At 35.5% G+C, this 14,197-nt stretch overlaps 1 protein-coding gene across 1 annotated transcript in view; it reads left to right on the top strand.

Annotated features, from left to right (window-relative positions):
* Slc26a7 (solute carrier family 26 member 7) overlaps positions 1-14,197 on the top strand; it is a 113,320-nt gene that overhangs the window by 18,840 nt on the left and 80,283 nt on the right. The window contains exons 3-4 of the mRNA XM_042673165.1: positions 4,780-4,890; positions 10,827-10,999. Coding sequence (XP_042529099.1) covers positions 4,780-4,890; positions 10,827-10,999 — 284 coding nt within the window. The remainder of the gene's footprint in view (positions 1-4,779; positions 4,891-10,826; positions 11,000-14,197) is intronic.

Below are 14,197 nucleotides of genomic sequence, written 5' to 3'. Positions count from 1 at the left end.
TAATATCTATCATGTGTTACAATTTATTAGGGTAAGAATCACACTTTGATATTAAAATAGATATCTTTAGTCCTACAGTTTTGTTTCTACCATAATCAAAATGCAGTAAATCATTTGTGATCCCAATATTTAGCATTGTTTGCTTTCTATTTGGTTACTTGAAAGTATCACAAATAATGTTTTAACATGATTTGGAGAAACAAATCTGTTTTGAAATTGACCAAACTGAAGATTTTCCATTTTCTTTTTTTTCTTTTTTGTTCTTTTTTGTTGGTCATGGGGCTTGAACTCTGGGCCTAAGCTCTTCAGCTCAAAGTGAGTGCTCTACTACTTGAGCTACAGTGCCACTTCTGGTTTTCTGGTGGTTAATTGGAGATGAGTCTCACCAACTTTCCTGCCCTGGTTGGCTTTGAACTGCAATCCTCAGATCTTAGCCTCTTGAGTAGCTAGGAGTTCAGGTGTGAGCCACTGGCACCTGGCTTTCCATTTTCTTTTATTGCAAACACTAGGGAAAATTTATCAGTGTGTTCTGAGTTGCTCTTGTCATAGGTAAAATGAATCCTCTGGGAGAGGAGACTGGGTGCTGAATGCTGTAGCATTGACTCTGGCTGGGTTAGATACAGGCTGCCAGATGAGGAAAGGAGTTTCAAACCATAAGTTGGTCATTCAGCCTTTTCAATATGCTGTGACTATTTTCTTTCTGTGGACCAGAAATTGGGGAGACGAATGAGACAGTGGAATAGTCTTACTTCTGAGTCAATTCTATTTGACAAAGCTTTAGAACATTGAGCACAGTTCCAAATGTGCCTGGCCTACCTTAGTTCATATGTGTCCAGACATTTCAGAAGCCCAAGAGCACTTTTCTTGAGAATCCTGCAAACATTCCTAGTGATGGCGCTGGATTGGGTTTTGGTTTTTACATTTGAGCTTTGGGCACACAGTTTCATAAAGGAATTTTATATTCAACAATGAATCTCTAGACACTTATTTAAGAACTAAACATCTCAGATGCCAATGACTCAAAAGTACAAAATGTAAATGATATTGCCATTTAGCACATTTAGTTACACACAGTGCTATACATGCAGATACTGCACCTTGATCTTACTCATTCTCTACTGTTCTTTCTTAACCACTCTCACCTCAGGACAAATACTTTGATTTTGTTCACAACATGGGGTTAAATCCCCCAAGCCTCGAATGACTTTTCATTATCTATGATACTATGTACTTTTGCTAAGGCTATCATAGCCTTAGGGTAGCTCATATTGTCATAGGGTTGGTTTCTTCTGAGGGATGTGAGACAGAATCTATTTCCCTTACAGCCCCTAGCTTCTGGTGGCTTGCTGGTCATTTTCTAGTGTTGTTTTGCTTGTAGAATGAGTACCCCACTCTCTGCTTTATTTTCATGTGATGCTCTCCCTGTATGCACATCTTCCTATTTTCATGATTTTTAAAAATAAGGACACTACTCATATTAGTTTAGGGTCTACCCTAGTCTCTTGACCCCTAATTTTAACTAATTACCTCCATAACAATCCTTTTCCAAATAAGTACTTCACGTTCTGAGATTCTAGGTTATGACTTCAACAAATGAAATTCGGGGAATACAACTGAAATCATAATACTCAAAGGTGTTTCATGATGATTAACATTCTGGGAAGAATGTACTCTGCTGAAATTGAGTTGTGGTAACTTTAGTTTTCTGGGCCATATAACTTTCATAATCAGAGGTTAAAAACTATAAAATACTATTATTCCCATAGGAGAAAAACAAATGCTTCTGGGGTCCTGTCTGTTTGATGTGACAATGAAAAGGTGTAGTCTCTAAAATAACACAGAAAGATCTCAAAACGTAATATCTTCAGTAGAGTCATCTTAGTACTAATTCTCCATTAATATCATTACTCAATTTCTAGACATGATCCGTCTTTCCTAAAAATAATTACTATTACTGAAATCTAGAAGAATGATTCTAACTGGCAATGAAAATCAATCTTTGTGATATTCCATTCTCCTTTTGTAGATTTAATCCAGACAAAAGACTGCAAGTGGGAGAGGAGGCAGAGAGTGAGCAGACTTGCTTCTTGTGTGCATGTGTGAAAAAAATGTATGTTCTTTATCTACGAATCATAGTAATAAATGAATTAGGAAAAGAAATTTTATCTACCCTTTTTTCGAGGTTTACACATCAGTAGGATGGTCTTGGGCTTATCATTCATATTTAATGCAAGAATAGATAAAATATTAAAGTGTTATATATCTGAATTCATTCTGTCTTGCTTCAATTTGGCATTGTTCATTGCCATACTAACAGAGACATACATATATATGTATATATATATGCAAATCAAGGATGAGTGAATTTATTGCTTAAAATGAAAGCTTAGTAGCAGTGTAATACAGAATAAAGGAAATGCATACACCACTTTTAATTTTGAGGTTAGAAAACTACGATGATTATATTTTTGCACTTGATATATCAATCAAGAGATTATTTAAAAAACTTGGTACTAAATATTCTTTACATGATTATTCCCATTTTAAATTTGTATGGATAGAAGAAGCAGAGATTAGATGAGTGATTAGACCCATTTATTTTGAATTGTATTTGGGCTAAACCAAAAGAAAAAGATGAGTGTTACTGTAATTAGGCAGGTTAAATAGGAGCTCTGTATTCATAGGGCAAGAAGAAAGTTGCTGATGGCTTGCCGGTCTGTATTAACATTTGCTTACTATAGCTAGTGTAGAAATGTAGCCAATCAGATCTACCTGGGACTAATCCAGATCCTGTCTATATTAACCACAATGACCAGAATTTAACAGCTGTATGATTGTATTCAAGGTGCTTCTCTTAGATATGACACATCCTCTTCCTCCCACCATTGATTTTGCATTTTTAGATGATCTAGTAAAATATGGGCCACATTTATCTTTCTTATGTGGAATACCACACATCTCTGTCCACGCATCTCTGTCTCTTTATATGGTTATGTGTGTGTGTGTGTGTGTGTGTGTATGTGTGTAACAGTGGAACATGCTAGGCAAGCCCTTTATTACTACGCTGCATTTCTGTCTCTCAATAGGTAACTTATCACAGGTAAAAGTGATTTTTTAAAAAAGCTTCCCAAGTAATTGAAGCAAGCACACTGCTTTTGACAAAATTAAAAATTCCAAGAGATGCTTTGGTAAGGGTGGGAAAAAATTAGCTTTCCAAAGCTAAACTACAGCCCTTTCCTCCAGCCAGGAAAACATGACCAATAAACAACAAATTGGAGGGTTTTTTTTTTTAAAGAGAAGATAGTTATTAGTAGATTTTTCACTTATTATAATAACAAAAATTTCTTGTGCTACTTGGAAAATATTCAACATATAACCAGGAAGGTATCATTAACTTAAAACAGCAAAATTTCAGCAGTAAAAATTGGACCCAGACTCCTAGGCTCCACAGTGTGAATAATTACCTGGCCTTATATACAGACTTTCCAGATTCTAATGCTACCTCTGTAGAGCCACTGTGTAACTTATAACAATATTTATGCCCAATCAGCTCTCCAGTATTAAGTTGATAGTCATAAATGAACTTCAGAACCTACTATAGTATTTGTTTAATGTCAGTGACCAGCCTCAGACAAGAGAGGGGAGGGAATGCCAGGGCCTCACAGTGTAACCCAGACTAGCCTCAAACGCATGATCCCATTGCCCGTGTGCTGGGAACACAGGAATATATCACCACATCTGACTTAGATATGATCTAACTGCTTAAATGAACCTGTACTAATTCAGTTTTTTGGTTCCACTTAAAACCCATGTCTTTAGACATGTCATTTGGACATGGCTAGGCATATTTTCAACATGCATGTAACATAAAATACATAAATGTTAGTATCTATAAAGTATAATATTGAATAGTTGTGCATTATTCCTTACTCCTTGAACACTAAATAAGCAAAATTGATTTTTTTCCACAGTAAGATATGACTCCTGGATTACAGTCGAGGGTTAAATTAGTGGGGAGTAGGTAGGTCCATGCATTGACCCTGTCACTGTAATACAAATCTTAGTTGGTCACCCTGGCAGCCAACCAGCCAACTTTGAATGTGCTTCCTTTTGATCCCGATCCAAGACTGTATTCCCTGTCAGAGTTTTCATCCTTCAGTGGTAAAGCTATTGGTCCTGCCTAGCTTATTGCACAAATAAAAAAGTACATATGAAAATATAAAAATATAAGCATGCTGAGAGATATCTTGCCATGATGATATCCCTTCTATCCATCCTTGGCAAGACAAAAGAAACCATTGTTTATTCTCACTAGAAAGTATGTGGGAAACGAACTCTATATCGTGTGGGTGGGGAAAGGAGGGAAAAATTGGGACAGAGAGAGGGAAAGAGAGACATGGTTCAAAAAGAATTATACTCATTATCTGATTCATGTAACTGTGATCCCTCTGTATATCAACTCTACTATAACAATACATTCAAAAAATTAAAAAATTGGAGAAAAAGAAACCACTATTTATGTATAAACATCTCTGCAACAAGGAGAAATAGTAGTAGGCTAAAAAGAGTAGTGTTTGGGATTGAACTGTGCCTATGAACAAATGGATATTTTTTTTCTTTTATTTAGGGCAATAGTGCTAGATTCTGTGGTTGATGAACAAGTAGGAAAATAAAATGATGATTAATTTCAGCTTTAAGAAACCAATAGCCATTGCATTTCATAATGGATTGTACCTCTGGGGTACAAAATGGTCCTAATTGCCCTGCTCTTCTTCACAGGACTGGCCTTTGCTATTCTCTCCTCTGTGCACCCAGTGTTTGGCTTGTATGGGTCTCTGTTTCCTGCCATCATTTATGCCATATTTGGAATGGGACGTCATGTGGCCACAGGTAATCATTTCTATGTTTATGTTTCTCCTGCTACTAATCAAAGAGACTCAGAGTAATCCTTAGTTACCGATTGCATTTCCAAAGCAGTTCTAAATGCAATGCTGAAAAGCTTAGCAAATATTAGAGCCAAGCATATCCGTGTTTCAGATAAGCAATGCATACTGTGATTTACTGGTATATTACTGTGAATGCAAATTATTACTAAGAAGTCTTGTGCAGTTTTTAGTAACAAAAAAATGAAAGAAAGGGAGAAGCTTCTGGATTTACAATAAGAGAAAGTGCACACTTGAAAGAAAACAAAGACTATGAAGTTTATTATATTGAAGAATATTTTACATGTATTTGACACTTAGATCAAATGATCTTTTAAGTTTCTTCCAGACTGCATTCTATAGTACCCTTTAATAAGTATGTACTGCATTGCCTAGGTGTTCATTACTCAAGAATTTGTAAGCAATCACAATTTTTCTGGTAATACAGCAGGGTGAATTCTGGTCATAGTTGGGCCTGGTTCGTGTCTCCTGTATGTGCTACCTGAGTGACTCACTCTGTCATCCTCGTGATAGGATGAACCCTACAGTTCATGTAATTTTAGTGAGAGCTAGATAATTAATGTATAATATTTAGTACTTGCTTCCTAATAAGATTTAATAAAGTTGTTTATTTGGTTATGATTATTATAAAATGATAACTTTAATCTTAAGTATTCTGGCAATACAATTATATTTAAATGGAATTTTCTACAGAGGTATTTCTTGTTGTGGCTGTACAAATTGTCATGAGTTTGGAAACTTAGAACAAGGAAAAGTTTTCCACAGCTCTGCAGGTCCATAATTTCAAATGATACATGGTTAAAACTGAAGTGCCTGCAAGGGTGTGTTTGTTTTTGAAGAAAGCCATCTTCTGGACTTCTCTGTCTCCTAGAATCCTCTTGCTTTCCTTGGCTCAGGGACTTATCAAACACCTTCAAGGTCAGTAGTGCAACATCTTTGAATCCCCTTCTGATTCTATCTTTGAAGAATTTTGTGAGTTCACTGAACTTACTTATTGAATAATCAGGATAATCTCCTTATTTTAAGGTCAGCTGATTAGCAATCTTAATTCCATCTGGAGCATGAATTATACTTGCCATAGAACATAACATTCACAGGTTCTGGAGTTTAGGACCTACGCATATTTCAAATTTTGTCCACCACATTGGCTTGTAAATTTTCTCAGGAAATTCATCTAAACTTGGATTTTTATATCAAATAGCGTTATAGTGGGGGTAGTATGTGAAATTTGCAGTCATGCACAATGCTGCATTGTGTGAGAATTTGTGAGAAATGGAAAAAAAATCTTGGCTTCTTCTTCAGACTTACTGAATTATAATCAGCATTTTCAGAAGATCTCCAGGTTTCATGGACACACACACACACACACACACACACACACACACACACACACACACACACACACACGTTATAAGCCACCATCAACAATAAAGAGCATATAAAAGCAAAGTCCCATAAGATGAGGTCACCTGGTAATGTCCCAGTTGTCTTAGGCTGAGTAAGTACACTGTGATATTGACAACACATTGTCTGCAGTGTATTTCTCAGAATGTATCCCTATTAAGAGAAACATGACTGTCATAAGATATATATTGTCTAGGGCAATGTATACATGTATACATAGCTTGCATGTGTGCATATACATGTACATACATGTATGTGTATATGTTTGTACATATATGCACGTATATCTATTTCAGAGAATTATGGAAGAGCTTTATGCAGGCATAATGGGACATCCAGCACTCAGAAGGTTGAGACAAGAGGATAATAAGTTTGAAGTTGGTCTGGGCTACGTAGTAAGTTTCAGGCTAGATTGGACTAATATAATGAGATCTTTGTCTCAAAAAACAACAAAAAGAAAGGGCAACATAAAAAAAAGGAAAGGAAACTATACAAATACTCTACCGGTTTGCTCTATCCCTGAGGAAGAGTATTTGTATAGTTTGCACAAATCCCTAGGTTCAATCACTAACATCACACAAATTAAGCTTTATTTTCAAGAACCCCTCTTAAATAGACAGTGTTATTTGCATATTTCAGACAAAAAAGGAAAGAAAAGTAAAGATCCTGCAAGCCCTAAAATTCAGGAAGTTTCTCATGAGAGCTCAGATTAAAGTCTTAGATATACCATTTGAAAAGTCCATGTAGCTGAATCTAAAACCTAAGCGATTTTTTTTATCTTATTGAAGGATCTTTCCTGTTGTCCTGATGCAAAAGGAGAAAAGCACTAGAGTAGGTTAAAAATTCTTCATGTTTATTACCTTTTAATTATCCTGTGTCCTTATTTCCTAACAGTTTATTTTTATTTTTTAGAACATTTACATATGTTTTTATAAAGAACCAAATGGTTTTAGAGCTGACCCCACAAGCATTTCCTCTGTTTAGGCACAAGATAAAAGAGTAAAGCAAAGCCAATTTGCTCAAGAGACCATAATTATACTTAGAAGTCAAAAATACCCAAATTGATAATGCTTAAATATGTACTTAGATAGCCATTTTACTTGTTGGATAAGTACTGCAAACATTTTGCTGCTCACATAGTTTTGAAATGATCATTTACATAAGATTCTGTAACTAACAGATTATTAACAGATTATTATCAACTATAGGAAACTTGTGGTCTCTTTAGGTAAATAACAGGCATTTCAAAATACATGCAATTTACAGACATTTCTCTCTGAAAAATAAATGTTAATGCTATTTTATTTCTGAATTTATATTTTACAGAGTAAGCTGAAACATCTTATTTTAGTTTTAACCTGATATTTATTTGTTTAAAATCAGTAAGAAGGAGCAGATCCTTAGACTTTATGGCACAAGATGTAAATCAGAAATGAATCACTTTTTGAACTTGCTATGGTCCTAAATATGGAACAAATGAGTCTCACCAAATGTCCCTACAAATATTTAATACACAGAACAGATTTCTCTTTTATTTAACTTTACTGTAGTATATGCTATGGAAGGACTTACTCACTCTGCTTTATTAAGATACTAATGTTACTTTTGTGACTTGGGTTTTATCTTCCAGTTAGGTGTTCAAAATGGAATACTGGACTCCATGGCAAATAATGGTGGAAGCATCTTTTAAAAACAAATGATTCAGGCTGGGAATGTGGCTTAGTGGTAGAATGCTTGCCTAGCATGCATGAAGCACTAGGTTCAATCCCTCAGTACCACATAAACAGTAAAAGCCAGAAGTGATGCTGTGGCTCAAGTGGTAGATTGCTAACCTTGAGCAAAAGAAACTCAGGGACAGTACCCATGCCCTGAGTTCAAATCCCAGGCCTGACGAAAACAACAACAGCAGCAACAACAACAACAAAAAACTCAAAACAAGTAAATGATTCATCAAGCCACAGAAAGTCCTATTTGCTCAACAATGCAATATTTTAATCTTAATATGCAAATATTTAAACTTAAAATATAATTATTTTAAAACAAAACATAATCTTGACATCTAGAAGCTACAAAAAAACCCAACTTTGTTTCTTCGTATGCAAAAGGAAAAAAAATCTGGATATGTATCCAATGGAAACAATACTGCTGAAGATTACCAAAATGTGGTAATTTGTAGGACCTTTTCCTCAGCTAACTATGAAAGTGTTTTGAGAGGACACAGTCTGTTCAGCAATGGAGGATGTTTGTCAAGGATAACCTCTACACAGAGTGAAATAAATATTTACTGAGAGCTTACAATGAGGGAGCAACCCTGCCAACCAATTGCTTTCAAATCAGGGAAGACTTGTTTTTTCTCTCTCCATCAAAGCCTACAAAGGTCCTTACTCTCCTACCATTTGATGACTCCTTCTTATCTTTCTTAAAATCCCAAGAAAGTTAAATCTGAATGCAAAGATGAACTCACTTCTATCTTAAAAAGTTTCTTTAGGCATTTGCACAATCACTTCTATATAAAACAGTTTATTCTGTAGTCTACTAGATTTAAAGACCAGAAGAGACACTTTTAACTTTCAGGAGTGTCTCATTTGGTCTCAATATCATCCTGTTGTAAAACACCATGAAAAATATGTTTTCTAAAAACTAGGTTCCATGGTGAATATATCTTACTTAATGTTATCTATCCTGGAAACTGGATTCTTGTCTCTCATCATCAGTTATGTTAGTTCCTTGAGGTGATGATGATAGTGATCCTGATGATTAGTATTCATGAATTTATTAATAGAGAATGACTTAGCTTGCACTGAAGATTTCTCTGATTTTATATACCATCATCTCTTAGAGAAAAACAAAGAATAACAGACCATAACAGACCATTCTGACCTTAATTGTAGGAATCATCTGAAAAACTAACACTAACACTCAGTGCTAACTACATGTCAGTAGTTAACTTTACGAAATATGCTGTAATTTATTATCTTATGTAAGCCTTAATAGCCCCAGTGTATGAAGAATATGATCTTTTACAAAGTGGTCTAGGGTAGCAATTTGGCATTTAAGGCTAAGTTCCTATATTGTCATCATATTGTTCTGAATTCAAAACACATATTGCTTGTCTTATCCAAATGCCCTTATCAATCAAGAGTAGTGTGTTGTGGGTTTCCATTGAGATCTGTTTCTGTCGGACTCACATCTTTCTTTCCTGGTCCTGCTGCCCATGTACTTTTTTTCACAAAGCCTCACTTACAACTTGAAGCAAAGCAATCTTTAACTGCTGAGTCAGGGGATGTCTGCAACATGTAGTATGGTTCTTTATCTTGAGCCTGTCTGAGGAAGTCAACATTTCCCTATTTGTGTGACTGCATTGTTAGACAAACTATGTCAAAATTGATGCTAGGAACTCTAAGAAAAAAATAGAAGACCACAATAACCATGCTCCCATAAAAGTAGGAGGCCATGACAATTTCTAGGAAATATCATTAAACTTTGTCTAATAGCTATAAAAAGAAATGATATATTTAATCATTTTATAGGCCATACCATGCTGTTATAAAGGAATACTCAGCAATGAGTCATAACAGGTGCAAAATTTTAAGCCAGGAATAGTTAATTGGGATGCATCCTTGTATATTTGAAATTTGAGCCAGATACTTAAAGAAAATCAGGCTTATGCAGGTGCATGTGAAGAGAAAATGTTTCAGCCAAAGAGATTATATTGACCACTGAATTTAATGAAGTCTTCAATTCTCTCCTTTATATTCACCCTAAAGCCTAAACTGCATATATTGCCATCATTTAAGGGACAAGGCAATTTACACCGAGTAAAATACGTGTGGTCACATTGAAAGTTAAGTGATTGGAGTTAAATCCAAGCAAGAATTAATAATGTGCATAATGTGTGTGTGTGTGTGTGTGTGTGTGTGTGTGTGTGTGTGTGTGTGTGTGTGTGTGTGTGTGTATGTCTAGGTCAGTGTCTGTGTATCTGTGTATATGCTGGATTGAACTCAGAGCTTGGCACTATCTTTTAGCTTTTTTCTTTCAGGGGTGGCACTCAACCACTTGCTCCAAAGCATTACTTCAGAATTTCTTCTGCTTGTTAATTGGAGATAAGCTTCTCTTGACTTGTCTGTTAGGGCTGGCTTTGAACTGCCATCTTTAGATCTCAGCCTTTTTAATAGGTAGGAGTGCAGATGTGAGTCACTGGCACCTGACTCAGGCCATAATTTTGATACTTGCTTCAAGATCTCTCTCTATAGTCATCTATGAGAGGTACAAAATTATAAAGCTTAGGACGAAGTAGATAGATGTATGTGGCTGTAGGCATATAGAAGTATCTGTTTCTTTCAGGAATGGGGTGAAAAATAGAGAAGAGAAACCCCAGTGGAAGGATAGAGTTGCTAAGAGATCTATTTGGCACTATAATATGGTAGAATTTAATCATGTGTCTGCAATTAATAAAATTACTTGCCTCCCCTCTTTAAGGCACCTTTGCCTTGACATCCTTAATCTCAGCCAATGCTGTGGAGCGACTGGTCCCTCAGAGCAGCCAGAACCTCACCACACACAATCACTCAAGTGTGCTAGGCTTCTCTGACTTTGAGATGCAGAGGATTGGAGTTGCTGCAGCAGTTTCCTTCTTGGCTGGTGTGATCCAGGTAAGTCATTTTGAGACTTGTAAATAATAGCAAGGGAAACGGTGGTGGTGGAAAGGTGATCAGCACTGGTTATATTTGTATTCTTGCTTATAGGTTTGTGTCTCCAGATAAGTTAAAGGGCAAGTTTTATCTTCAAGTGTTATATCTTCATGCAGTTATTGTCTTCTCCATCCAGTAGTTACTCTATACATGTTGTTCAAATTACTGAATTAGAATCAATACTGTGAAGAATTGAGGAAGTTGTAGTTGACTTTTTAAGAAACAGATTTCTAAAGACATGTTTTGAAAATAGAATAGATTCTCTGTGAGGCACAAAGTCTGTCATTGTCCTTGTGTTCACACAGTGGCCAGATTGTCATGGAAAGGGGTGTTGTTGGAGAAATTTGTACAGTGAGAAGGAGATATAACTAAATTTTAGAATCTTACCCAATTTTAACATTGTATATTGGTTTTATTGTTGACATCAGTGACAAAGAGAACTTTGTTTGCATCAAAAGCATTGTGATCTTTAGAGCCAGTGTTGTGCCACTTTCAAATGATACCAAAGTCTTTGCCACGTTCACAACCCGACATGAATATAGCTGCCAGGTTTGTTGGCTTCATTTTGTGCAAAATGTCAGAGTTAGATATTTTGTTGTTTCTAATTAGTAGTCAAAGGTAGAAAACTTAGAAGTAACTATAAAATGAATAAAGTGTTTAAGTCAATTTTTGTCATTGTGAGAAAATAATGGGTGAGAACAACTTAAAGAAGACCAGTCCTCTAAGCCTGGGATGAAGCAGAGCTTGGTGGTGGGGAAGGAAAAGTTGCTTACATCATGGCAGCCAGGAAATAGAGTGCAGAGTGGAAATCTGGGGGCAAGGAAGCCCTTCAAGGGTACAGTACCAGTGCAATACATTCTCCAATTAGGCCTGACTTCCAGGTTTCCAACAATTTTCCAGTCATGCCATTTTCTTGTACATTTTTCAATAGCTTACCTGTAGTAAATTATGTCAGGACCCTCACAATCGATTTATTTTCCCCAGATAACACCCCTTATCCCTGGAGGCCAAACTTTTGCCACCTGAGCTTTTGGAGCTCATAGTAGACATGGGATTGCCTGTCTGGTGGTCATTTCTGCTTACTCCCTTCTTGTAAAATGAATTATATGGTTACAAACCCTGGGTGGGTGTCTTTGTTTGGGGTTAGGAATGTCTCTCTAAATATGTCACATTATTTATAAGACCAAGATTATATATAAACCAAGAGGCAGAAAAATGGTTGGTGACTGCCTAGAATTAGGTAGAAGGAAGAAGAAGAAGATGAAACTAGATGGCCAATCATAATTTCTATGGCTTTTATAACTATGCTAAAAATAGCAATAAAAATGAAACAAAAACTAGTTGCCTGGGAACTCTGTGAACTTTAATTTTTCAAACATGATTGAATTCCTATACTCGCACAGGAAGGCTTAGTGATCTTTCATTGCTTATTTGTTCTCTATGAGGCCTTGTGAAAGACTTACCATTTGTCTCCATTTAAAAAATAACCAGCCATATGAACTGGTAATTGAAACACGAATATGTTGCATTGCTTTGTCATATATGCTTTCCCTAATTTCTGTTCATTTGAAAAAGAAATCTCTGCATTAACACAAAAGAACTTGTTTAACCTTGACCATTATTTTCCAGTCTTGTTTCTCTTTGAACTTACGAGTTAGTTTTCAGGTTTGGATTTCTTTTATTTTATACAGTGAAGGATAACTATTTTTATGTACATATCAGTATTAGTTTTTAAATCTAAGAGAATAAGTAATTCACAATAAGACTAGTAACTTTGTGCAGAGTTCTCATTTAACTGATTTCCATGAATTTAAAACAATCATCAGTCATTTTATAATTATCTAACATATTTGGATTAAAATTTTTAATTTAGTTAAGAATTCTTACGATAAATATAAATTTAAAAGTTGGGATTCTAACACTATAAACAACAGAAGACAAAAATTCTCAAACTGAAATTCACTAGAATTATGAGTAAAATTTAGTAAGGATGAAACAGGATATTGTTATAGATAACATAAGTAATTTCATTTTCATGGCCTTTTATTACATGTAAATCTGATCCAGATAGTTGCATGTTTTCCCTTATAACTTCATCAGACATCTGTTTTCTTTCCTCTTTAGCTCTGGTCCTTGATATGTGACCTATGTTTTAGCCAATTTTTGAACAGATGGCTGGACTTTATTTGACCTGCAAACTCATCTGTACATCACCAACGAGAAAGTTAGCATCTTTTTAAAAAATGGTACTGAGAATTGATCATAGGACTTCATGCTTGCCAGGCAAGCACTCTACTTCTTGAGTACCGCCCTGTCCTTTTGCTTTCCGCTTATTGTTGTTGTTGTTGTTGTTTTTCACATCTGGTCTGGAGGCTAACTTTGCTGAGAAAATCTCCAGACTACACTAGGCCCAGTTCCTTTGGATCTTTTTGTATCTAGCTTCTCAGTCACTTTTTCCCCCTTTGCTTTTCTTCCTCAGAATTGAAATGCGCTGAATATCAGGAAAATGACCAAGTATCCATTTTCTATAAACACAGGAAGTGTTTTATTGCCTTGTTTTATTTGTGTATTCTTCAGTTTACACACTGTTTGTTTCCAGGTTGATATGTTTCCCTCTGAAAACTAAGCGGTAAAATTATTTAGGTTAAAAGATTGAACTGTTTCCTAAAATCAGGGTGTAGCTGAGGGAGGATGAAAGAGAAGGCTGAATACTCTCAAACTAGAGTATCTGCCACTCTGAAATTGGAACAGGGAAACCTTTTGGGGGTGGTATTTCATAGAGATATGGGTTTAGGGAATGTGACAGAAGGGATGAAATTAATTGGTGTAGAGCTTTATAAAAATAGTGAATGTTTATTGAGGGCTTCTCAATGTATGTAGAGATAATCATGTTTTTTCTTGAAACGATCATATTGCGTATTATTTTTCTAATAATGAGTCAACTTTAAAGCGGCTCAAATATTATTCCTAATGACCATGGTTTCTTTTTTTTTCCTCATATGTTGTTGGGCATTATTATTATTATTATTTTAATACTGTTAATCTAGTAAATAATGAATTTATTTATTCAATACTTGCATTTTTCTCCAATGGTATTGGAGTGTAGCTTTCTTTGACAAGGAATGACAACGTTTTTCTTCTTAGTATCCCTTTCAGTCC

This window comes from Dipodomys spectabilis, unplaced genomic scaffold, assembly GCF_019054845.1.
Source record: "Dipodomys spectabilis isolate Male_0828 unplaced genomic scaffold, ASM1905484v1 ptg000783l, whole genome shotgun sequence".
Classification (NCBI taxonomy): Eukaryota; Metazoa; Chordata; class Mammalia; order Rodentia; family Heteromyidae; genus Dipodomys; species Dipodomys spectabilis.
The sequence above is the reverse complement of the archived record's forward strand: the minus strand, read 5'-3'. Positions and strand labels throughout refer to the sequence as shown.